General features: G+C 47.0%; 1 protein-coding gene across 4 annotated transcripts in view; it reads left to right on the plus strand.

Annotated features, from left to right (window-relative positions):
* LOC147640517 (uncharacterized) overlaps positions 1-23,981 on the plus strand; it is a 73,345-nt gene that overhangs the window by 21,251 nt on the left and 28,113 nt on the right. The window contains exons 2-4 of one of the 4 annotated variants that reach the window (XM_086781533.1): positions 4,609-5,032; positions 5,177-5,354; positions 5,538-5,817. In XM_086781533.1, the coding sequence (XP_086637659.1) occupies positions 4,609-5,032; positions 5,177-5,354; positions 5,538-5,817 (882 nt within the window). Of the gene's footprint in view, positions 1-4,600; positions 5,033-5,176; positions 5,355-5,537; positions 5,818-23,981 lie in introns of all 4 variants that reach the window. The other 3 variants (XM_086781506.1, XM_086781523.1, XM_086781516.1) reach the window with 3 other exon arrangements.

Raw genomic sequence — 23,981 nt, forward strand, 5'->3', positions numbered from 1 at the left:
ACACTACTTATATGCAAACTCTCTCTGGTCAAATCTATTAGATGCTTTGCATAAACTTTTGATGATAAGTTTTCCTTTGTAGAAATGTTACATGTCGTGTCTTCGAGGTATTGAGTAAATTGCTCAAGATTTGTTGAATTCTACACTTAATCTTATAAACTTTACCAATCTGCACCAAGATTCTTGTAAACTTGACTTTGCACAACAAACTCTACACAATCTGCAATAGATTTGTAAACTACATCACTCTACATAGTAAACTCTGCACAATTCTACAATAGATCTGTAATCTGCACACTTTCTTGATAAACTTTGCACTGAAATTTGCACTGAAATTTGCACAACAACCACTAGTATCTTGCAAAGAATTTAAAGAAACTAGGCAACTATTAAAGGAAACTAGGGTTTATGAAAAGATTTGATGAGAGAAATCACTAATCAAGGAAATTATGCATTGAACTCAAAGAATAGGATTCTGAAAATAGTGATTAGCAATGAGCATATATTCAAAAAATGATTAACATAATCTCATTGCTAATCCACACAAATCAAGATAAAAACAATCTTATAAAACTGCATAAAACTTAATCCCAAAATGATTGAGTCTTAATCACCACCAAGATGAAATCCAAAAGCTATCAAGATCAAAGCAAAGCTTTGATACCAATGTAAGGAAGGGACATAACCAAGCTGAGATTTAGGAATGGATCCAAGCCATATCCATGAAAAGCCATGTGATAACCCGTACATGAGGAATCATGAGCTAGCTCCAATGAAAGCCAAGGATGGAAGTACGACCATAGATCCACTCATCATAGGGAGTAGCACCTAGACATGGAAAGATTGCCATGAATCAGCCATAGAAGCATAAAGCATAAGCTCCAAGAAAGGTAAGTCTATAGATGTGAAATGATCAAAAGGTAGATAGTACATAGGCCATTTGTCTTTATAGTCCCAAGGCCATATGTGCCCTAGTCTCCTATGCCTGAATGTACCCTAAGCCCCCATGTGCCTTGGTCATGCCCCGTGTGCATGTGCATACATCAAGGGTCTAATATAATCTTCAATGGCGTTCAAAGCGTCTACAAGTCTTCAAGGGCCTTCTATGATCTTCGATGGTGTTCAAACAACTCCTAATGAACATATGTTGTCCTCAACACATGGATCAACTTACATGGGCAAGCTCTTCATGATATTCCAAGTCTTCCAAATAATCCAAACTCTTCAAAGATGTGCCAAGAGTCTTCAACTTCAAGAGTCTTCAAATAGGGTGGACAGCCTTTCACACAGGTGCAAGTCCTCTGAATGACCTCAAGAACAGCTGGGGCATCTTTTGTAGCTTCCTTGGCAGCTTTGTCCTTCTCTAATTAGGCCCAAATCAGTTCACAAATCTGTCCACAGGCTTTGGACAGCCACTGGCCAACTTCAAATGTCTCAAATCCACTCCCAGGTTGTCTATAGGTTTTGGACAGCAATTGAGCAACTTCAATTATCAGGCGTGCACAACAGCTTCAAACTAAAGTTTCTACACAGTAACAACAAATTAGTGTTTTTAAGTAGTAGCTGCAAATAAGGGCTTGTGTACAATAGTACCTCAGATTAGGATTTCTGTACAGCAGCAGAAAATTAGGGTTTCGGAACAGCATCTGCAAATTAGGGTTTTTGTATGGCAGTATCTCAGATTAGGGTCTCTATTCAACAGTAGCAAATTGTGGTTTTTGAGCAAATTAGGGGTAGGAATAGCCAAGAGGAGGTGTGAGAATGCCAAAACTGTGAAGTTCCTAGCTTGCCCAAGCAAAACTGATGAAAAATGGGTCCTCATTGGCTGCCCATGTGAGCTAAAAAGATAGATACCACATGTTTGGGTAGCCACTTGACAAGTGTGCCATTGTGTGTCTAAACATTGAGGAACCATGTGGTGGGCCCAACAATGAGGAACCATGTGGTGGGCTGTCCACAGTGCACACACCATTTGGCCACCCTCGTATTTAGATCGGGATGCCCAATTTATAAGTTGTCCATCCGTGTTATAACTTGTCGTTCTCATTGAAGCGGCAGGTCTATTTCACTAGGGTCCAGCAAAAGAACAGATCCTTTTTTGTTGTATCTGTGAGAGGATTGTTTCCGAGCATAATGCTCCACAAAATCCGGATAAAAAACAGGTGTGAAGTTCTTATACATCTGTTAGTACTAGCCATATCACAATGGCCTCAACCTTCAGTGGACCCACGGTTGGGATAACAAGGCCCAAAAAAGTGACCTTGACCAAGTAAAACCGAGTCTTTGCAGGGTGATGCCAAAGTTGATTGTGTTGCATCAGCCATATGGGCCATCAAAACAACCATGATGCTCTTCTTAGGATTTATTGACAAGAAGACCGAGATGCCGTCAAGAAACACAATGACAAAAGGTTTCAAATACGACTGAAAAATTCGGGACATCATTCAGAAAATGGCCCAAATATGGTTGAAAAATTCGGGATACCATCTTGCTTTTGTTGGTCGACCCAAAGGGCATCACCAAGAACTTGAACAATAACGGAAACTTGGTGGAGAGGGACCCTGCAAAGTGAAACTATTGGCAACTTCCTTGCTTCTACAAAGTAAACGCTTAAGCGACAGTAGCATGAGCAGAGGCTCTCCTCTTGCTTTGCACTCACATGACTACATTGGCAAGCATCGTGTGGATAACGCCATCCTGCATGCTCAACAGGGTAATGCTGGTGCCTATTTTAGCACCCATCTGAATGGTGACGATGATGCCAATGTTGGTTCTAGTGTTAGTTCTCATGTTGATTGGAGTGTTTTCAAGACCGAGAGTGGCTTTTAGAGACGCTTAGAGTGCGTTTCTTGCCTTAGCTCTTACCTAACAATCTGCGCCGCCAGCTACTCCGACAGGATATGGGAAAAAAAGCCATCATCTCATTTGTGACTCTGATGAAAGCTTAAAATCTTGGAAATCAGCAAGGGAACCCAAAAGCATCTTTCCCCAAACCCGACTATGCTCTCCTGATTCTAGAGGCTCATCCCTAATCAAGAAGACAACCCATATGGATGGATGTGGGAAAGAATTTTCTATAGGAACCCAAGGCTCTGATCCAAATGTAGACCTAATGATGCTAAGAAGGTGCTAATGGAGAAAGGAATACAGAGGAAGACTTGCAGAGCACAGTCATACGTAGCCTGTATCAACTCCGAGAACTCAAGCTATACAATAGATAGAAGTACAATGGCTATCTAACATGCACAATCGTGGGGTGGGCTAACTGAAACACACTTAATTAAACCTTAGCATTAATGTTGTGCTTTCTTCCACTTGGGTGCCCTTAGACTAGATGCCCAATTTGGCATGCCTGATCTGCCCAGCTGTGTCATCAGTTCAGTGTGTGTGATTTCTTTGGGTCAAAAGATAAGGCTTCAAGTCTACAAGCATGCACTTGGTCACTGGTGAAGGTTCAACACATCAATCAAATCATCATTGAGTTGTACAATCTAGCTCTCACTTTACGGCTTAGTGAGATCCAGATCAGCTGTACTTGCTCGAGGACCAGCATAGAGAGCTCTCACCGACTTCTTCCATACCAGCACTCCGAGGGCCGATCCACCCATCATACCCAGACCATAGGCAAGTGGAGGAGGTTGGCCGAGAGGTGTGACACTTGACAGAGCCACTGAGTTATGCAGTGCTCGACGCCCCAGACCCCATGGCCGTTGCCCACGGCCACGCCACCACAACATGAGGATCTGGGCCATCATCTCCCATCATCGCAGGAACTTCTCGCGCCAGCTCAGTCTTATCACCTTGAGCACCATGTCACAGTGGCCCATGAGGGATGTATTAGGGTGATATGAGAGCTCTCTGCTCATGTACCTAGATCAGTTCTAGATTTTTGTTATCTTTCTTTATTACTATTTTGTACCCAAGATGATGTACCTCATGGATATGATGTAACCTTTTGGTCTCATGGGTCATTTTGGCCTTTTGAAGACGTTAATACAACTTTCTTTCTCACTTTTCGCACACCCTGGTTCCTTCTAGCTCTCACTTTACGACTTTGTCGTTTCTCTCTCTCTCTCTCTCTTTTCCACCATGATGTAACTTTTGGTCTCATAGGTCATTATGGCCTTTTGAAGATGTTAATATAACATTTCATTTCATTTCATTTCATTTCTCTCTCTCTCTCTTTTCCCCATCACCCTGGTTCCATGTAAACAAACATGGTATCAGATGGGGGATAAACATCTCCCTCTACACCCTCCATCTTCTCTGCTGTGCCACTCTACCTGGGGCCTCTGGTCGCCAAGAGCTGATCTGCCTTGCTGGTCGCTGCCATAGCCTGCGCCTCCACGCGTTGCCACTCCTGCCCATTGAGTTTTAAGCCACTAGCAAATTACATTCACGAGGCCTTGCTGTTAGTATCCCGTGTTTGAGTGGTTGTGCATAAGCTTTAGTTTTAGTGGGCAAACCTCTTTGACACCAGTTGATATTCTACACTGTAAGTTTGCTTATGTATATTGTTTCGTTTAGTTGGTCTGACCATCTCATTTTGAACAAGATAATGATCAGTTCTGACTTGTAATTCAGCTCATTTTTGATGCAGGTGGAAAGATTACCAGAGAGCTCAACCATTCGAACTAGAGAAACTTCCACAATGCGTGCAATGGATAGGCGTCCAAGCTTGCGGCTGGAGATACCGTTGAGGGTGCCTGAGTGCTCTGATTATAACTCCATGCCAAAGAATCTACCACCAACCCCTGGCTCTAACAAGGGGTACAAATTCTACAGCAAAAGATTGGTATCTCGATATAGTTTCAAGGTGAGGGCACAGCAAAATGAACTTCCCACTCCAGGTTCTATGCAAGCACAAAGTGATAACAAGATATCACCATCAGGGTCTTTCTTTTGGACCCATGTTGTCATGCCTTTATCTGCAAAGAGGACATCATCAATGCCAGTGACCCCTATGTTCGATTCCACATCACCTTCTGGTGGATGGCTCCGAGGAGGCCCAGCTGATCGCTCATCTTCAAGTGTAAGAACAATTTGAGTAGTCCTGTATATATTTGTATTTAAATGAAGCTAATTTGAAGCTGCCATACATTTGTTCCTTCAAGACTGCGTCTAAAACAATTTTAAGATGATCATGGTATCTGCTTTTTGCCTGTTTCTTTTGCAGAGGAATACTGTCAAAGGAAGCATTTCACGATCTCTTTCTGTTCCTGTACCTAAAACTAGCAGTTTAAGACGCATGGGATCATCTGGAGGTGGGACAATGCTTGTGAGGCCTGCCACTCCTCGTGTGCCTACAGCAGAGTCAATATTCAAATCCAAAGAGGCTGTCTCTGCCAACAATGGTACTGTTAGTAATCTCAAGTCACTTTTCTGAGTGTCTCCAATGCTGTGCATGGCATTTTCAAGCAGAATGGGATTGTCAATGAAAGCAAAGACTTTGGTGTGTGTTCTTTGCATGTTATGTGGAGATCTTCATCTTATATATTCTGTAATTGCATGGCTGATTCATCTCCACTTTTCTTCCACAGCAGGTGAAGAAGGAGAAAAAATTCTAGAAGAGGAGGCTGTTTGCAGAATCTGTATGGACAGTGTGAGCGAAGAAGGGGAAACTTTAAAGTTGCAGTGTGCTTGCAAAGGTGAACTTGCGCTGGCACATAAGGACTGTGCCATTAGGTGGTTTGGAATAAAAGGAAACCGGATGTGTGATGTTTGTGGCCAGGAAGTTCAGAACTTACCGGTCACCTTAGTAAGACTTCCAACTGAGAATGCTATTGTTCAAGTGGCTCAACCAGGAGAGATGCATCGGTACATTTACAGCCTTATTCAATTTGGATTGAGAATAATGTTTAGTATGTGTAGTTCTGCATTGTAGGCTATGGATACATAGGGTTTGTTTATAGTTTTCGTCAATCCGCCTTCTACAATAATGTTAAGTATGTGTAGTTTTGCATTGTAGGCTATGGATACATAGGGTTTGTTTATAGTTTTCATTAATCTGTCTTCTACAAAAATGTGTACAAAGGATTCTTAATTCGTTTCAGCTTTGATCTTGCTTTGCATCATTGGACATGGTGTCATTTTGCCTGCGAGAGCGCAGTGGATCCTTCTTATGCAGGGTACTACACACATTGGTATTCTCAACCTCTATCCTCCTAACCATAGAGGTGAGAGGATTGTCTTATGGAAATCTCTCACTACACTGATGCCTCTTGCCGACCATTGGATTATTGGTGGGGATTTTAATATGGTTGAGATGCCAACGGATAAAAGAGGTGGACTTGAGGGCTTGGTGCATCCTCTTCAAAGAGTGTCTTGGGAGAGGTTTATACTCTCCATTCATGATAGAGATTGTTGGCATGAGGATGAAATTTCGAGGAGACCATCCACTCTTCTTTATTCATGGTCTAAGAAGAGAAGGGATGTAGGATGTATTTATGCACGGTTAGACAGATTTTATGTGGATGATTGGGTGCTTGAGAGAGGGGGGCATACTTTTATTGCTACAGGCACCTCTAAATCGGATCATTGCCTAGTGATTTTATGTATTAGAGATCCGAATTGCCATGGATCAGCACCCCATGTACGTATCCCTGATCCTTTGTTTTTAGATGCAGAGCTATCACTTCGTATGCTTGATATTTGGAGATCTCATGATTCCTCACAGGCCTCTCAAAGCCTGGACTGTGCTCTCTGTGATATCAGTGACTTTTATCACACATGTGCCCTGTCTAAGAGGCAAGAGGCCTTGGATTTAGAGAGGGTTATTGGACGTAGACTGGCTGCCTTACAGAAAAAGCACAAGAAACATCCTCATGCTCAATGGGTTGCAGATTCTTTATGTATTGTTAGGGTAGAACTTCATCACTCTCTTGAGTAGCGTGCGGAGTACCGTTTCCATGCCCAGGAATCCTTTTGGACACAGATGGGTGGCAGATACAACAATTATTTCTTTGCTACTCACGGCCCATCTCATGCCAGAGATAGTGTTAGACAGTTGTAGGATTCACATGGCACTCTTCACTCATATCCTCTTATGGTTAAAAAGATTGCCACTGCTTTCTATCGCCAGCTTCTTAGTGCTGAGCCGCACTCTGATTTGAGACATAGGGCACAGAGAAAGGTTTGGAATGCACTGCCACATTTGATCACTGAGGAGATGTGTGCCGTTTTGGATGCCCCTTTTTCTATGCAGAAGTTCAGTCATGCTCTTCATGCCTTACCTCATGTTAAGTGTCCAGGGGAGGATGGTTCTCTCACTGAGGGGCTTATTTATCTTATTCCTAAGAGTGGGGATAAGACATTGATTGGCCTGTGGAGACCCGTCACCTTACTTGGGACTGCATATAAGATTCTTGCTAAGGTAGTGAGCATCCGATTATAGCTAATTTTGCAGGATGTCATTCATGATACTTAGAATGGATTCTTGCACAGCAAGAGCATCTTTGATAACATTTTCTCGCTTGGGAGGTCGTCGAATGGGCTAAAGTGAGCAATTAGCCCTTAGCCATTCTGCTCTTGGATTTTGATAAGGCCTATGATAGAGTGGATTGGGACTTCCTTTAGGGTACTCTTAGCCATATGGGCTTCTCTCAAAGATGGATCAAGGGAGTTTCATGCATGTATGGTGATGCCCACACTAGTGTGCTTGCTTGTGGTGATAGAGGAGAGGGGTTTCAGATTTCTCGCTCAATACGGCAGGGTTGCCCTTTAGCCCCATTATTATATATCATAGTTGCAGAGGCCATGAGCATCTTTCTCCGCTCCACTGCTAGTATTTCTGGATTGAGGTTACCTCTTCGTAGTCGAGGAATTGGTTGACTCTGAGTTAGCTGATGACACAACCATGTTCTTGGAGGCTTCACATATAGGCTTATGTTCCTTCCGGGTAGCACTAGAGTTTTGTTTGGAAGCAAGGGCACTCATTAATTGGCACAAATCTGTTGGTTTTGGGGTTACTGATTCATCGAGAGCTGCTTGGGGTGCAGAGCTTGGTTTTACTTGGATCAGTAGAGGATGCACTGCTAGATATTTGGAATGCCAGGTGGGATTGATATTTCTCCTTCATAGCAGTTTATTCCGGTACTTATGAGTATCCGGAAGAAGCTCCTTCATTGGAGCTCCAGGAGATTAGATTTAGCTTCCAGAGCTTTGGTGGCTAATCAGGTATTGCTTGCCTCAGCTTGGTTTATTGCCTCTTGTTGGTGCTTTTCTCGTACGTGCATTGGTCAATTGCGGAGATTGATCCACAATTTTCTTTGGTCGGTTTGGATGGCACCTCAGACACCCATGCCAGGATAGCTTGGCTCACAGTTATTTAGCCCAAACGAGAGGGGGACTTGAATATTATCGATCCAGATGTTTAGTGCAGGGCGTTGGTCTGCAAACTTGTGGTTAGAGGTTTCCTACCACGCACTGAGCCTTGAAAGAATTTTTTCTTGTCTCAGATCTTCGGATGTACACCCTGGGTCGGGAGAGACTGGATGCCCATCACACGATTTTTGTTCATAGAGGCTGATATCAGGGCACCATCTTCCCCTCTTATTGCAGCCATTGTCAGAGCATGGAGAAGCATGAGATCTTTTTTGCGACAAAGGCTTCCTAGGTCTTTGGATGAGGCTGACCGACAACCTATTATGTGGAACAAGCTCATCAGGGATGAGGCCGGTCGTCCACTTGGTGCATCTCGTTATATGCACTGGTCAGGATGGGAGAGATGTGCATACACAGTTCTTGCTTGTAAGACCTTTAAGAGTCTTCCGGAGGATCGGAGAGCTGCATCCGTTGAGCATCTTAGGGGCTCTTGCATTCGTATCGATCAGATTGATGCAGCTATTCCGCATGAGTGGCTCTCTGGGACCTGTCATGGAGACTATTATCCGAGTTGGCTAGGAGTCTTTTCGAGGATAGGCATAGCTTTGTAGGTCATTGCTCTCCTGGGCCAGGAGGCTACAGATTGCATCATTTACTCTATCATGCCAGGAGGGAGATTGAGGAGATGTAGTATGGAGGAGATCATCCCAGATACTAGGCTTAGTCCAGTGAAGATTGTTGGTCTTTCGGGGAAGCATTGGTTCATTGACCCTTCTCCTCAGATAGTGACTCATGGCTCTTGGTGTTTGTGGTTATATGGTGGCAGTCCTATCAGATATCTTCAGTGGGATCCAGAAGAGTGGGAGTGGATTGATCCCTTCGATCCTTTGAAAAGCCTTCCTTTTTTCAATTTCACCGTCCAGAATGCGAGGTTTCTCCTCACTCGACAGATGCATAGGATCCCTACTCTCAGCCCTCATTGGGAGAGCTATGATATTTCTCCAGTGGTACAACGCAGATATTGGAATAGACTTTGGCACTCATACAAAAGGAGCCAGATCTCTCATTTCTTTTGGTTATTCTTACATGGTGGTCTCCCCACCAATCAGCGGAGATCGGTTTTCGGTGTAGCACCTTCCTGCCCTAGGTGTGCGGCAGATTCTGAGACTGTACAACATTGTTTATGGGGATGCAACACTGCACAGTAGATTTGGGGTTCTGTAGCCCAACTTATGGGCAAATTGAGTGGCCGAGCCATGCATGTGACTTGGGGGGTAGTTGCTTGGCTCTCCCAGTCCGGTCCGCAACTCTTTTCTGAGGACAATGGTTCAAGTTCTGCTATTTTCATTCATAGAGGTATTGCCCAGCATGGTTTTTTGCAGGATGTCCCTGACTTTGATTATACACCACCCAGACAGAGGATTGACACTAGTTGGGAGATTGTTGCTAGTATTAGAGAGCTAGATGCACGGAGGCTATTGAGGGTGTCCAGATTTTATGGGTCTAAGTGCATTAGTACTATATGGGGTGATATCATCCATACTCTTATGGCTACTTGGGCTCGTATTCAAGGGTCCTCTCGTTTTGCGTAGGCAAAGCGCATTATGGCATTTTCTTTTCCTCTAGTCCCACGGGTCTTTCATGGCATCATGATGCTCTTCAATGGTTGAAATCACCTTACATATTGGGGTGATTCTATTCTTTTTTGGCTGATAACTGTGATTGTTGTATGTCTTTTTCATACTTAAAAGAAGTCTCTTTCTGGAAAAAAAAAATTGTGTACAAAATGGAATGGTCTACGATGGAGCTAGTACATAACAACAAATGCTGGTAATGAATCTTGAATATGAGTATGCTTGGTACAAAAACTATTGCTAAATTTTTGACCTAGCAAGTAGAATGGAGTCTTTATTGGAGACACAGTAATTGGAAATTATTTATGTCTTTACTTTTGTTACGTTCCCTAGTTTCAATCAGTAGTTTTGCTCCATTCCCCCCTCTCCCCCACAAAAAAAAGGAAAGAAATAAATAAAGAAAGAAAGGTAGAAAAGATCTACCTTTTACTAGAAATTAGAACATTTACTCGTGAGTAGACTACAACTCCCTAAAGAGGTAGAATTTACAAAGCAAGAAAAAGAAAAGGGGAGGGAGGGGGGTGTCACATTGGGGGCTTGCAATGCCAAGTGACCTTGCCGTCCCTTCGGGTACGGAAGTGACACATTCTCCAAGTGTAATGAAGTAGTAACTTTATTAGTTAGGTCTAGGGACTATGGTTTTGCAATGAAGTTGTTTAGGGTGCACATGAACATGGGGCATGGGTCTAGGCACATGGGGCTTAGGGGATCTTCATGCATGTGAGATTTGGGCACATGTGGCCTTGGGACTATAAAAGGCACATGGCTTATGTACTTTGGGATCTTTTGACTTTTTGACGTTTTGATCTTTTGGACAATCTTGGAGTCTTTGGCTTACACACATTTGGCTTATGGAAGGCTATTTCCATCCTCTTGGTGAGAGGCTAAACCACTTTGGCATCATGGATTTGTATGTGATTTCTACTTTGATTACATGCAAGCTTTCATGGTGATTGCTCTATTTTTTCTAATCTTAGCTATCATGTGCACAAGTGATTCTCCGTTACATTGCACAAGTGATTCTCCATTACATATGGTATCAGAGCTCTTGGCTTTGATCTTGGTAGTTATAAGGGTCTTAATCATTTTTAGATTAAGATTTACTTTGTTTTTAGATTTACTTTTATCTTGATTTGTGTAGATAGCGATGAGATTAGTGTAGATAGCAATGATATTAGTGTTAATCATTTTCAAATACATGCTAATCACAAATTTCAAACTCCCATTTTGAGTTTAGTGAACAATTTCTTTGATAGTGATTCCTTTTTTGTTTTCTCGGGAAAAAGATCATTCAATTAGTTAAAGAAAAAACCAGCCACCACAAAGGGCTAAGTACAAACCACGACGGGTTAGATACTCACCTCATATAAGGGCGGGAAACAAATGATCAAAGGGGAAGAGATGCTTCTCCTCCGGCTGGCCGCTCTATGAGGAGAAGGCTATCTCATACAGGGGGAGGGGGGGAAACAACCATACAGGTGGTCTGTAATGCCAAATGGGTTTACCGCCTCTATCTATTAGGAAAGGGCTAGGCCTCCAAAGTCTCAAGGAGGCTTCCGGCCGCGTTCCGCATGCGGTCAGAACCTCCCTGCGGCTTCCCCGACTGATTGCGGAGGGTGTGAATGATATCGAGCCCTATGCTCCTGATGGTCTCAGCTGGCGGAGTGTGGGTATCCTCGATGGCCTCGCTGCATCTAGCATGCCAGATGTGCCAGGTTGCTATGCTACTACAAATCTAGCCAAAGAAAGGGAGTGATCTTCCTCGGCCGAAAGCTATCCCAAAGCCTCTTCCAGAAATCTGAAAGGAAGCGCTGTGATAGGCCGTGAGAATGCCAATGTGCTGCTGTTGTCGGTGTGCCATCTATCTCAGGCATCTGGATCCTACGGCCAAGCCGCGCTGTATATGCAAAGAAGAGGGGATCCAGGTCTCCTTCCAATCTGCGGGATCATGCCAAGTCCACTTTCCAGGGTCCCACTGCAACCACGTGATAGGTTGGCTCTCCCAAATCCAACGCTGCCAAACTCTCTCTGTGGCCACCTTGGCTGAGGTTGATGTGCAAATCTTGGTGCAGTTTTCACTAAGAAAGTGTATAGATTATGGTCGTGTTGCAAATTTGAGCAGATTTATGTGCAGATTGGAGTTCTATTGCAGATTTGTGCAGAGTGGTGTTTAGAGAATCTTGATGCAGAACAAGATCAGAGTGTAGAAATCAATAAATCTTAGACCAGTATTGAAATGATCTTGTCTACAACAGAGACTTGGAATGCGATTTGGAGTGCAAACATGGTGTAATTGCTTAATGTTTCATCTCTTGGCATTGCTTTTCCATTTTCTTGCAAAGAAATCATTCTTGTATAAGGAAGATTGCCAAGAAAGGTTGGACAAAGGCAAACATGTGGAAAGCAATTGCTGTTCCATTTTCTTGCAAAGAAATCATTCTTGTATAAGAAAGATTGCCAAGAAAGGTTGCACAGAGGCAAACATGTGGAAAGCAACAAAAATACCGGGATCTTGAAATGTTTTCAAGAAACATTGAAGGCCTTGCTCGTCAAGAAACAATGCAGAGTTCAAATCTTGCTACAGAAATATATATATTTGTGCAATTTTTGGTTTAGCTTTAAACAAATCCTAGTGCAAAGTGCAGATTAGTGAAATCTTGGTGTAGATTTATAATATTTACAAAGAAAAATGTGCAGAAGTGAAGATCTTGGCGCTATGAGATTTGTGCAAGTTTGCAACAGACTTCTAAACTTTGCAAAAGATCAACATTCAGTTGATTCACAGACTTGCTCAGAGTCATAGTGTATAATTGGTGTGCACCCCAACAACACTACAAGGGTCTTTCTTGCATATAGATGTTGTTTGTTTGGACAAGACTAAGTAGGAGCTCTTAGGGCAGCTGCAAAGGTTGACAGAGGAGAAACATTGCCTTGAGGGAGGCTCTGAATGGCAAGTCTTGGTCCTCAACAAGGAGAAGAATAATGCTTTCAGGACTTATGCAGAGATTAAACATGCTTGAATCTTAATCAAGGAGATTAAGTTTGGATTTGTAAAAAGATTGTGATTTGATATAGTTGAGAAGTTTCTTGACAAACAAAGATTGGTAGATTAACAAGAAATTGCATATTCAAGGCAGTTTGAGAGCAGATTTTAGCAAATCTTGGTGTAGACATATTTACTCAAATCATGATTGCAGGGGTACAACAAGAGGATTAAGGCTTAAAAGTGTCTTAACAACAGATTAATATCTTGACAATGGATTAACATAGTCTAACAAAGAATTGAGAGGTAGATGCATTGACAATGGATTAACATAGTCTAACAAAGAATTGAGAGGTAGATGCATTGACAATGGATTAACATAGTCTAACAAAGAATTGAGAGGTAGATGCATTGAAAGAGAAGCTAGAAATGCTGCAGTAAATCACAGTGAGCAGTCAAGAAAGCATCATAGTTTTGAGAAAGAAGCAACAGGAGGATTGATAAATTGAGATACACTAGGAGGAGATCACTGGCTCTTCTTTGGATTGCAAACCAAGGACATTCGGCTGTTGTTTTGGCTCATTCATTGCTTTTGCAGCACCTTTGTGATTGTAAAGCAAAGATAAATGCAAAGAACAGCGTTCCACAGAGCAACAGCACTTCAGAGCGTTACATAGACCAGTGTTTCACAGAGCATCACCACCTCAAAGAGAGCTCAAAGGAAAGCTGCAGAGAGGAGGAGGGGTGGGAAGGATAATGTCAGAAGGAGAAGGTGCTCAAAAGGCACAAGCATCAGATAGTTTTTGCTCTCAGCAAAGGGGTCTTGACTGAACCACGACGGGCTAGATACAAACTTGCCTCATATAAGGGCGGGAAACAAATGATCAAAGGGGGAAGAGATGCTTCTCCTCCGGCTGGCCGCTCTGTGACAAAAGGCTATCTCATACAGTGGGAGGGGGGAAACAACCATACAGGTAGTTAGTAATGCCAAATGGGGTTACTGCCTCTATTGGTGAGGAAAGGGCCAGGCCTCCAAAGTCTCAAGAAGGCTTCCCGCCACTTTCCGCATGCAGTCAGAACCTCCCTGCAGCTTCCCCCACTGACCGCGGAGGGTGTGAATGATATCAAGCCATATGCTCCTGATGGTCTCAGCCGGCGGAGTGTGGATCCCAAAGGCAATGCCGCTGCGACTCGTGGTAGTGGCCACACTTCGGGTAAGCTGCTAACCGACCTCCGACCTGCCAGCCAAGTACCGACCGTCAGGCTTGTGTGTGCCATCAGCCAAGAAAGAGAGTGATCTTCCTTGGCCGAGAGCTGTCCCAAAGCCACTTTCAAAAATCTGAAAGGAAGCGCTGTGATAGGCCCTGAGACTGCCAGTGTGCTGCCACTGCCGGTGTGCCATCTATCTCAGGCATTTGGATCCTATGGCCAAGCCATGCTGTATATGCAAAGAAAGGGGCATCCGGAGTCTCCTTCTGATCTGCGGGATCATGCCAAGTCCACTCTCCAGGGTCCCACTGCAACCACGTGAGAGGTCGGCTCTCCCAAATCCATAGCCCACTCTCCTTGGCCACCTTGGCCGGTGCTAGATCTATGTGCCATTCCCGTGATCATCCGCACCCTCTATAAGGTGCAGTCTCTGAAATCCTCCAAGGGTGATCTGATCTCTCTAGTCTGCCATGGGATCCAATAGAAAAAGTGAGTAGACGACTTTCCTCAATCTGCTCCATGGACCACCATGAGGATATTGTGTTTGGTAAACGCGTCTAGCCACAATGGGGGGGTCGGGTCTGGAATAGGAGTCAGCCACTCCTGAGGAATAGCTGAGTTGATGTCAATGCTGAGCCTGTCTCCACCCCGGATCCCTGTTATTAGGCTTCTCTCCTGCTCCTCAGGTAACTGCCTATGTGCAATCCAATCTTAGAGAGACTTGGTTGGTCCCATGCTCAAGGTGCCCCAGGATATATGCGGTTGGGCCCCTAGCATGTGGCCATTGGGTAAACGGATCAGGGGATTCCAGACCAAAGGCTGTCGAGGCTGCTCCTCCGAGGCCATTTGAGCAATCTGTCCGAGGGCTGGCATGAGATGACCCCAAGCACGAAGTAGACTGGGTGCGAATCTATCCTCAAAGGCAGGACTAAAACCACGGGCCCGCATCTCTGTGAAGATCCATCTAGTACTTTGCGGCCACGGGCCTCAAGGCTCGGAGTGCGGGTTGAAATCCGGGCCAAGAGGAAATCCTTCCAAGGCTCACCACCGGGTAGGAGTCCTCTGACAATCAACTTGCCCAGCAGGCCACGGCTATGTAGAGCAGGATCGATGAGGCTAATCCCCCCTGTGTTATGTGGATGAATGATCACTCTCCATGCCACCTTGGCCTTGGCTAGCCTCCCATCACTTCCAGCCCACAAGAAGTTCCAGATCAAACATTGTACCTGGCCAATACATGCTCGAGAAAAGGCCTTGCACGAAGTGATGTACCACATGGTGGCAAGCACTACCTGGTTTGCCACCACCACTCTACCTGCTAGGGATAGCCTCGCTGAACTCCAGTCTAAAAGTTTCTTCCGAATACTCAGAGAAGCGGAGTGAGCCGGTGCTCAGGAGAGATATCAATGCCAACCTGGCAACCGAGGTAGCGGACTGGAGTGCCCCTCAGGATCCACTAGAAAGCCTCAACTGGTCGCCAAGTCGGGGCGGGTGTTGAGCCTACCCAAAAAACCACATGACTTGTGCCAGTTGATCTGCGCTCCTGATGCATGACCTAAAATCTCTATCGCCTCCGCGAATCTCTGGAGATTTCCAACATCTCTAGCAAGGTAGGTTGCTGTGTCGTCTGCAAACTCTGAGTCCAGCAACTCCTCCTGTGTGCAAAGGGGAAGGCGCAATCCCTGAAGTCAGTCTCCTGGGCGGAGAGAAAACTACTCATGGCCTCGGCGACAAATAGGAAGAGGTATGGCGCCAGAGGACAGCCCTGTCGAACCGATCGGGAAAGGGGGAATCTGTCGCCTTGCGCTCCCTGAATGAGAACCTGGCTATGTGATGCTGAATGAAGTCTTGAGACTCCACGAATCCACTCCATGGGGAATCCCATCTGGCTCATTGCGCCCTCCAGAAAGCTCCAGTCCGCCCTCTCGTAAGCTTTCTCAAAGTCTAGGAGTAGCATGATGAGGTTCTGCTGCCGCATCCTGGCCGAAGTGGTCGCGTCCCAAAAGGTAAAGATGTTGTCTTGGATGCTCCGATCCTGAACAAAACCAGTCTAAGTGCCGTGGATAAGTATGGGAAAGAAGGGTGAAGTCACCTGTTGATGGCCTTGGCCAAAATCTTATAGGCCATCCCTAGAAGGATGATGGATCTCCATTTCCAGATCTCCAATCTATCACCACCCTCCTTGGGAATCAAATGTATCAAGTCCTCTGTGAACCTCTCTGGCATGGCACCTATGAGCATAATCTCATTGAAGGCAGGGTGAAGGCCACCTTCCATGAGTCCCAATGGTGAAGAAAGAAAGAAACATGAAGCCCGTCCACCCGCGGGCATTTGCCCCTGGGTAATGCCGTCACCGCCTGTGCCAGCTCCTCTGAAGTGAAAGGGGTCAATAAGAAAGACCGAAGGGAGGGGGAACCACCTCTCTTGTGTGCCTCTTGACTCTCTCGCACGCATCCATCACTTGGGGGGATAATGGGGCACCACAGTGAAGAGATCAGAAGAAATTCGTTCCGATGGCTCTCACATGTGGGGGATCAGAAACAATAGCTCCATCCTGGCCATGCAGCTTGCGAATACCATCTCTCCTCCTCTGGGGACCAGCTATCTCAAAGAAGTCTCTAGTAACTCTGTCACCGGCCTGAGTCCAGAATGAAGCCCTGGCATGGTATCTATACTCCACCCTCCTCTTCTCAATGGACCGAATCTCCGTGCGGGTGGCAACAATCTGACTCTCAATCCATGGGCTATGTGGGGAATCCTCATGAAGACCCTGTAAAGAGGCTAGGCCGCTTCTTAGATTCCTCTCCTGCTCGTGAAATCCCTCCAATCTACTTAGGGCTGATCTTGTAGGAAAACACTGATCTCCCCAAGGCCATCATCCAAAGTGCACGCTGCAGAGCCTGAGGAAAAGTCCAGTCGTGCCTATATTTATTCGATTTGGCTGCAGATCTCGGGGTCCTGAATGAGGCTGTTTGGAATCCTGGAGCTCGCATGCTTGTCATGCCTGGATGGGTCCTCTAGGGACAGAATAACTAGGGCATGATCTGAAAACGTAGTGCCTGCCAGAAAACCAACCATGCCTCCACTGCTGCAAGTCCACTTGTTGACAAAACCTATCCAGCCGAGAGAGGTTGGGACCAGTGCTCCGCCTATCCGATCGAGAGAAGCTAAGAATCCTAGGGCTACGTCCAAACTATGGGAGACGCCAAGGGTTCTGTCCCCTAAGAATCAATATCATCTCCTCCCAGGCAGAGTACTTTGCTCCTGAGACCGTGGCCGTGCCACCTCCTAGTCTGTCCTCTTTTGCCTCTATCATATTGAAGTCACCATCCATGCACCAAAAAACAGCTTGGGACAGGGCTTGTCAGACAGTGCTCCAAAAGATAGCTCTACCTGCAGCAGCATTCGGGACATAAATGTTGAGGAAGCCAACACTATCCTCACCAAGCAGAATGGTAACCCACTGAGTACTTCTTGGAACTATGACTCTTGATCCTATCACAGATGGCAAAAGCTGCTCATTGACAAAGATAGAGAGACACTCCTCCCTGTGTCCTTGAAGGGCCGAAGGTTGGAGACCCAAAAGTATGACTCCTGCCTAGTAGAATCTTCCTGCGATGTCGGGTGCGCCCCTCATCAAGGTGATGCTCTTGGATGAAAAGAATGTCGATAGGTCCCCCCACCATAGCTCACTGAAGCTCTCCTCTAAGGACGGCTCAACCGTGAAGCACCCCCCCCCCCCCCGCGGCCCCCCCCAAACCTTGAATGTTCCATGAGACAATCCTCATAGCAATCTCTGTGTGAGGCGGAACTATCGGAACTACCCTCCACTCGAAGAGTCTTGGCGCGCGTTTAGACGGGGAATAGTCACAATGTGTCCTAGTGCGAAGTCGTGCCAAGTGGGCGTGGATCCTACCCTCTATGTATTGCCACTCTGCTCGAGCGCGAGAGTATGCATACTCCGTGCTCCATCGATCACAATGAAGATATTTGTAAAAAGGGGGGAGAGGTTCTGCGATAGAGGTATGCATGAACACAAAAAGCAGCGCCTCCAAGGTGGAGGTCACCATCTCCCCTCCTTGGTCTCTATGGACTGATCCACCAAGCTCCATCCTGGCCAGAGGCCATAGATGAGTAAGAACGTCGGTGATGCGGAGATCTTGAAGATGCTGCGATAGCTCAACTACCCGGGCGTAACTTGACCTTGAATGGTAACGGCCACCGACTGTGGATCCCACTCTGTCCCTGGGGGTGAGCTCAATGGGAAAGAGAAGATCATCGTGCCATTCTTAGGCGTAGAGGGTCTTGAGTGGTGGAAGACCACACATACCCAAATAGGGGGCTACAGTCTCCTCAAACCTATTTGTCCCTTCCGTCTGAAGACGCCGGAAGAAACTATAATCCACAGGCTCCCCCAAGATCCTGGAGGGCCTGCTTGGACACTCAGGTGGGAGAGCCCTCACCGGTGAGGCCGCAATGGTCATCTCCAACAGCTCTGAGAAACGATGAATCAGGCGACGAACGGAACTCGCCGGCTGTGTCATCTCCGGATCAGGGGCTATAGGGGGCCAACGTGAATGGTCTGGAGAGGTGGGGGGGCGGGGGGGATGGAAGGCACAGAGGAAAACGAAGGGGCAGATGGAGCGACTACGGGTAGAGTCGGAGAAGAGGGTGGGGGAGGAGGTGAGGGGGAGTGGGGGGCGGAGAGGCTGGAGAGGGACGATGCTGAGAAGCATCCATCGGAGAGGAAGGCTGCTGGGGAGAGCTCGATGGAGAGAGGGTCGGGTCAACCGGTCCCATTGGGCACTGAGGGCCTGAAGAGGAGTCGCGACGAGGAATCGGCCGCCACATTGGGGCGGGAAGGGGGGGGGTGGGGTCTATGACTGGAGGGGCCCACTGTCTATAGGCGGGTGTTGTGATAAGTGCTCGTAACGGTTCTTTGATAGAACCAAATCATCCTGCATGTTGCCAGACTAGCGCGACGACGACGACGCTCAGCTTTGGTGCTTGGCCGGCGACCCAGGCGGGGGCCAACCGTCCACCACTCTCCGGCTGCGGGGTCATCCATGGTCGGTACCTAGTGCTCCGTGGCTTGGGAACTTGCACCTCCCTCGGCCCCTTGGTGCGGATCTGAGTGCGAAGTAGGAGGGGGTACCGCCGGGGGCAGTCTCCTAGACTGTCGCCGAGGGCAAGCTTTGGCCATATGACCCATTTGCCTGCAAATGAAACATTGGCCTGGAAGGCTGGAATACTCCACTCTCTGCATAATGGGGTCTCCCCAAAGGCTGGGAATAGATATCATGTGAGGCACAAAATCCGGCGAGGCAACACACATGCGGAGAGATGGAATCCTGGTTGCTCGTGTGAGGGCCGAGGCAGCTGGGGGGGGGGGGGGATTCCATCACTCTCTCGATGGCACCATCAATCACTGGGAGAAGAGGAAGGTACTCCTTCCTAAGACCTAGGAAGCAAGCTGTGACTGGGAAGCCCGAAACGCCCGCCAATGGGTCAGATGCAAGATCAAAGCCTTGTTGCCACCAAGCAAAGAAGGCCTGTGCCGTATGCGGTGCAAGGGGCCTCAGCTGCATGACTCAGTTTGACACTGATGGCGAGTCGAACTCCACTTGGTAGTATCTGCGCCCCAGAGGGTGAATATCGGTGATCTTTGTAGGTTCTCCAATGAGGCTGGCTTGGAAAAGATGCCTGAGCTGTCCGTGCACGGGGCGGCTACCAACAATTTTGCAGACCAAGGTGGAGGCCTCAAATGAGGCAACAGTCGTGGCAAGAACCTGAAGATCCGCTTCGGAGAAGGAAATGCAAGTAACGGCGGCTTCGGTTGGGGATGACGGAGCGGCTGCCATGGAGTCGTCTTGCGGGTGAAGACCAGAATGAACCGAAGCTTGCAGGTAAATCTAAAACCCCAAAACCTGGGAAGCAACAACTTGCATGGGAGGGGAGGAAGCAGAGGGGCGAGGAAATGAAAAGAACAAGAAAAAGGAAGGGGGGGGGGGGGGGGGGGGGCTCAGAGAAAAAAGGAAATGGGGGGGCGGCTTAGAGAAAAAAGGAAGGGAGAAGTTGGGGGAGGCAGAGAGCAACAGGATAAGGGAGGGGAGGTGGGCAGCGAAGAGGGGAAGTGGCAAAAACGAGAAGGCGGGGCGCGCGGGCGGCCGGGGGGGGGGGGGGGGGGTGGGATGTGCCGAAAATGGCGGCGGGCAAAACCGAAAGAGGGGGGGAGCAGTGAATCAAAGTAGCGAAAAAAGGGGGGGGGGTAGAGCAGCAAAGGGGGCGGGAAACAGTAGTGAAGGAGGAGAAGGCGGGCAATAGAGAAGGGAAGGCGGCGGCAACGAAGGGGGGGTGGGCAGCAAGCAGCTATGTTTGATCTTTTGCATGACCACTCTCTGATTTCGAGGACGAAATCATTATAGGAGGGGATGGTTTCTAATGAAGCAACAACTTTAGATTAAGTTTAGGACCTTGGTCATGGGCTCAAGTATAAAAGGGGACTCATGGACTACTATTGTACTGGACTAGGCAAACGATGGACTCATACATACATACAAAAAAAAAAACAATCTACAAGGAAGTGCACATGTGATTGTAGTTTCACTAGTGTCGACTGCACATGCACACTCGCCTTTACACGCCCAGAATGATGAAAATACCAGGAGGGAATTGTTTGGGATAGGCAATGTTTGAATTTGGGAGGGAAATTTTGAAACTAGAGTTTTGGAATCCAAGGAGAAAATTTCAAAATTCAATGGATAGACATTGGTGCTATACTCCTTTTGATACCTTTTTGATATCTTTTGATATTGGTCATCTTGACTCTTGGAGTCTCATGGCTTTCATACCTTGGCTTGTGGAAGGCTATTTTCATCGTCTTGGTGGGATGTTAACTCACTTAGGCATCATGGCCATTGTATGAGGTTATCCCTTAATCTTGTATTCATTCATGGTGATTGTCCCTAATCTCAGCTTTATGGTCATTCCATTCCAAGATGGTTCGTCAAGCGTCGGGGTGATCCATTGTGGTAATGTGGCGGTGTAGCCACCAAAGATGCCCGCACGGACTATCCACCGCAACAATGTGACAGTGTCACATTGCCACAGTGTCACAATGAGTCAACGGAGGTGCCAAGCATTTGGGATCATCTGAAGCGGAGACGCACCACCACAACTGACACAAAGAGGTGCACGCAACATTGAAGGCTCCAACGGCATTGACGGCACCGTTTGAAACTCCAACGGCATCTCCTAGAGAGAGGAGATTCTTCCAAAGGCTACGTTGCCACTTCAAGGCATCCACCAAAGATAAGAGATGCCACCGACTCGGCTTCAAGTGTATATGGCCCTCAACCCATCTTGGAGGACATCCTTATCTCACCTTGAAGGAGATCCTTATGCTTCATCCCTCACCATCATCCTGAAGAACATCCTTCATGCTCATCCTTCATACCACTTGTACCCTATGTTCTACAATCACTTGTCATTACCTTGAGGTGCGTTGTCCTCTTCACTGCAACCTCTACTTAGTGTGCACGGTACAGTGAAGGATTTGTATCAGTGTTCTTTGAGTAGTGCAAGTGTTCTTGTTCCTTTCGTAGTATGTTCTCTTCTTGTGTTGTGTTCTGCTCCATAGTGTCTTCTGTGCTGCGTTGTGAGCATGGAGGACTCCAGACATACTGTCCAGAGAAGAGCCATCACTTAGTGTGCCGCGCAGCCAGCCCTGCCTACTACAGGCACACTAAAATTTGGCATGCTCGGCGGGACTCACGAAACTGGGAGTCCTCTTAGCTCACCATTCCCTCTGCATTCCATCCTCTCTTTGCATTTCTGGGGGGAAGTCGTCGACGGTGGCTCTGGGGTGAACCTCATGCCAGAATTCACACTCCATGCAGTAGGTCTCAAGGTGATGCGGCCAACCAATTTCTGTGTTCGGATGGCCGACCAATGGAAGGTGGCCCCTATGGGCCTAGTAGATGGTGTCACTGTAGTAATCCAGGGGGGTCCATTCCTACTCGACTTTGTGGTGATCCGGCTTCTTGAAGTTAGGGGGACTTACTCATTACTCATTGGTTGTCCATGGCCTAGGAGTATAGGTGTTCTACACGATTGGGGTTCCAGCTGATTGAGCATGATCCACAGGAGCTCAAATTGGAGGAAGGTTTGGACCAAGGGATCCATGGTGCCACAATAGCCCCAATTTTTTCTCCCAACTCTCAGACGCACACTCCTTGGCCTACGAAAGAAGAAGGCCTTGTTCCCCATGGTGATGAGTTGGAACTCCTTGATTGACTCTAGGCAACGAAAGGCCCGACATCCTATATGGTGGACATCACGAAGGTCCCAAATGGCTCCACCACCCATTTCCTCTGAGCAGTATGAGGCAGTAGGCCTAGGAGAACCAGTCAGGGTCTCCACAAAGGGCGCAAGATGGTCAAATCTCTTTCCCACAAGGTTGACAAGCCCCCAACACCAACCCCGACCACAACCCACTGACTCAGCAGAAAGCATCACCACAGGTGTCTGAGGACACACAAACTTTCCTAGTGGGGGATGTCCTAAGTCTTGGACGGAAGACCACTACGGCACCTTCCAAATTTACCACCAGTCAGCCCACAACCCCACTCTCCTCTGCAAAGCAGCTGAGACAGGGGAAGTGCTTAACCTTCCATCTTGCCAAGACCCCGGCCGAGAATTTAATCTTGGCACTTCCGAGGAGCCGTGTCTCATCTTGTTAGCCTCTTGGCTGTGGGACCACTCTGCCCTCCTTGACCAAGTTGCTGCCTTCTTCCGATCTTATAAGGATGTCTTCGCCTGGACATGCTAGGACTTGGAAGGTGTTCCAATTGCCATTGGTGTCCACACCATTTCTCTCCAGGAGGGCACTTGAGCCGTTCGTGGGCGCGCCTACAAGCTCAACCCAAAGTATGCAGAGGCTGTCAAGGTGGAGTTGGAAAAGATGAAGGACGCCCAAATCATCTCCCCAATGGAACACTCTGAATGGCTTTCCCCCATGGTGATCTCATCCAAGAAGAAGACCAACAAGATCCGTGTTTGTGCGGACTTCCGGTCTCTCAATAAAGCAACTATCAAGGATGGATTTCCCCTTCCATTCATGGATGGGGTTTTAGAGGATGTTGCCGGGCATGCTTTGTACAACTTTATGGATGGGTTTGATGGATACAACCAAGTCGCCATCCACCCGGATGACCGTGTCAAGATTGCTTTCGTCACCCAATGGGGTAACGCTCAAGCAGTCTTCCAACGGCTCGTCACCAATATCTTCAGGGAATACCTCCTCAGCTTTCTCCGTACTTTCATTGACGATTTTTCTAATTTCACAGGCCTAGGCTAGAGGTCTTTCAAAACATCTCTCTCAGTTAGCTCTGGTCTTTGCCAAGTGTCGCTCTTCCAGGCTATGCCTCAACCCCTTTTAAGTGTCATTTCTTAGAGGTCCAGGGTACCCTCTTAGGTCACATCATCTCTTCTGAAGGCTTGGCTCTTGGCCCTAACAAAATAGTTGCCATCCTTCGCCTTCCTCCTCCAATCAGCCCCAAAGGCATCCAGGTTTTCGTCGGACACAATGGCTATCATCGTTGTTTCATGTATGTCAAGTGGCCCTTCCACTCACCCACCTAGTCAAGCCATCCACCATCTTCCAGTGGTCCGACCCAACCTCTATTGCATTCTCCTACCTTAAAAAGCTCCTCACTGAAGCCCCCATTCTCATCCCACCCGACTGGACAATCATCTTCCATGTCCATACAAATGCAAGCCTCACTACTGTGGGCATGGTCCTTACTCAGCCCAGTGAGAAATACAACATGGAT

Source organism: Cibotium barometz, chromosome 3 (assembly GCF_041138505.1).
Source record: "Cibotium barometz isolate CiBa-2024 chromosome 3, ASM4113850v1, whole genome shotgun sequence".
In the NCBI taxonomy this organism is placed as follows: Eukaryota; Viridiplantae; Streptophyta; class Polypodiopsida; order Cyatheales; family Cibotiaceae; genus Cibotium; species Cibotium barometz.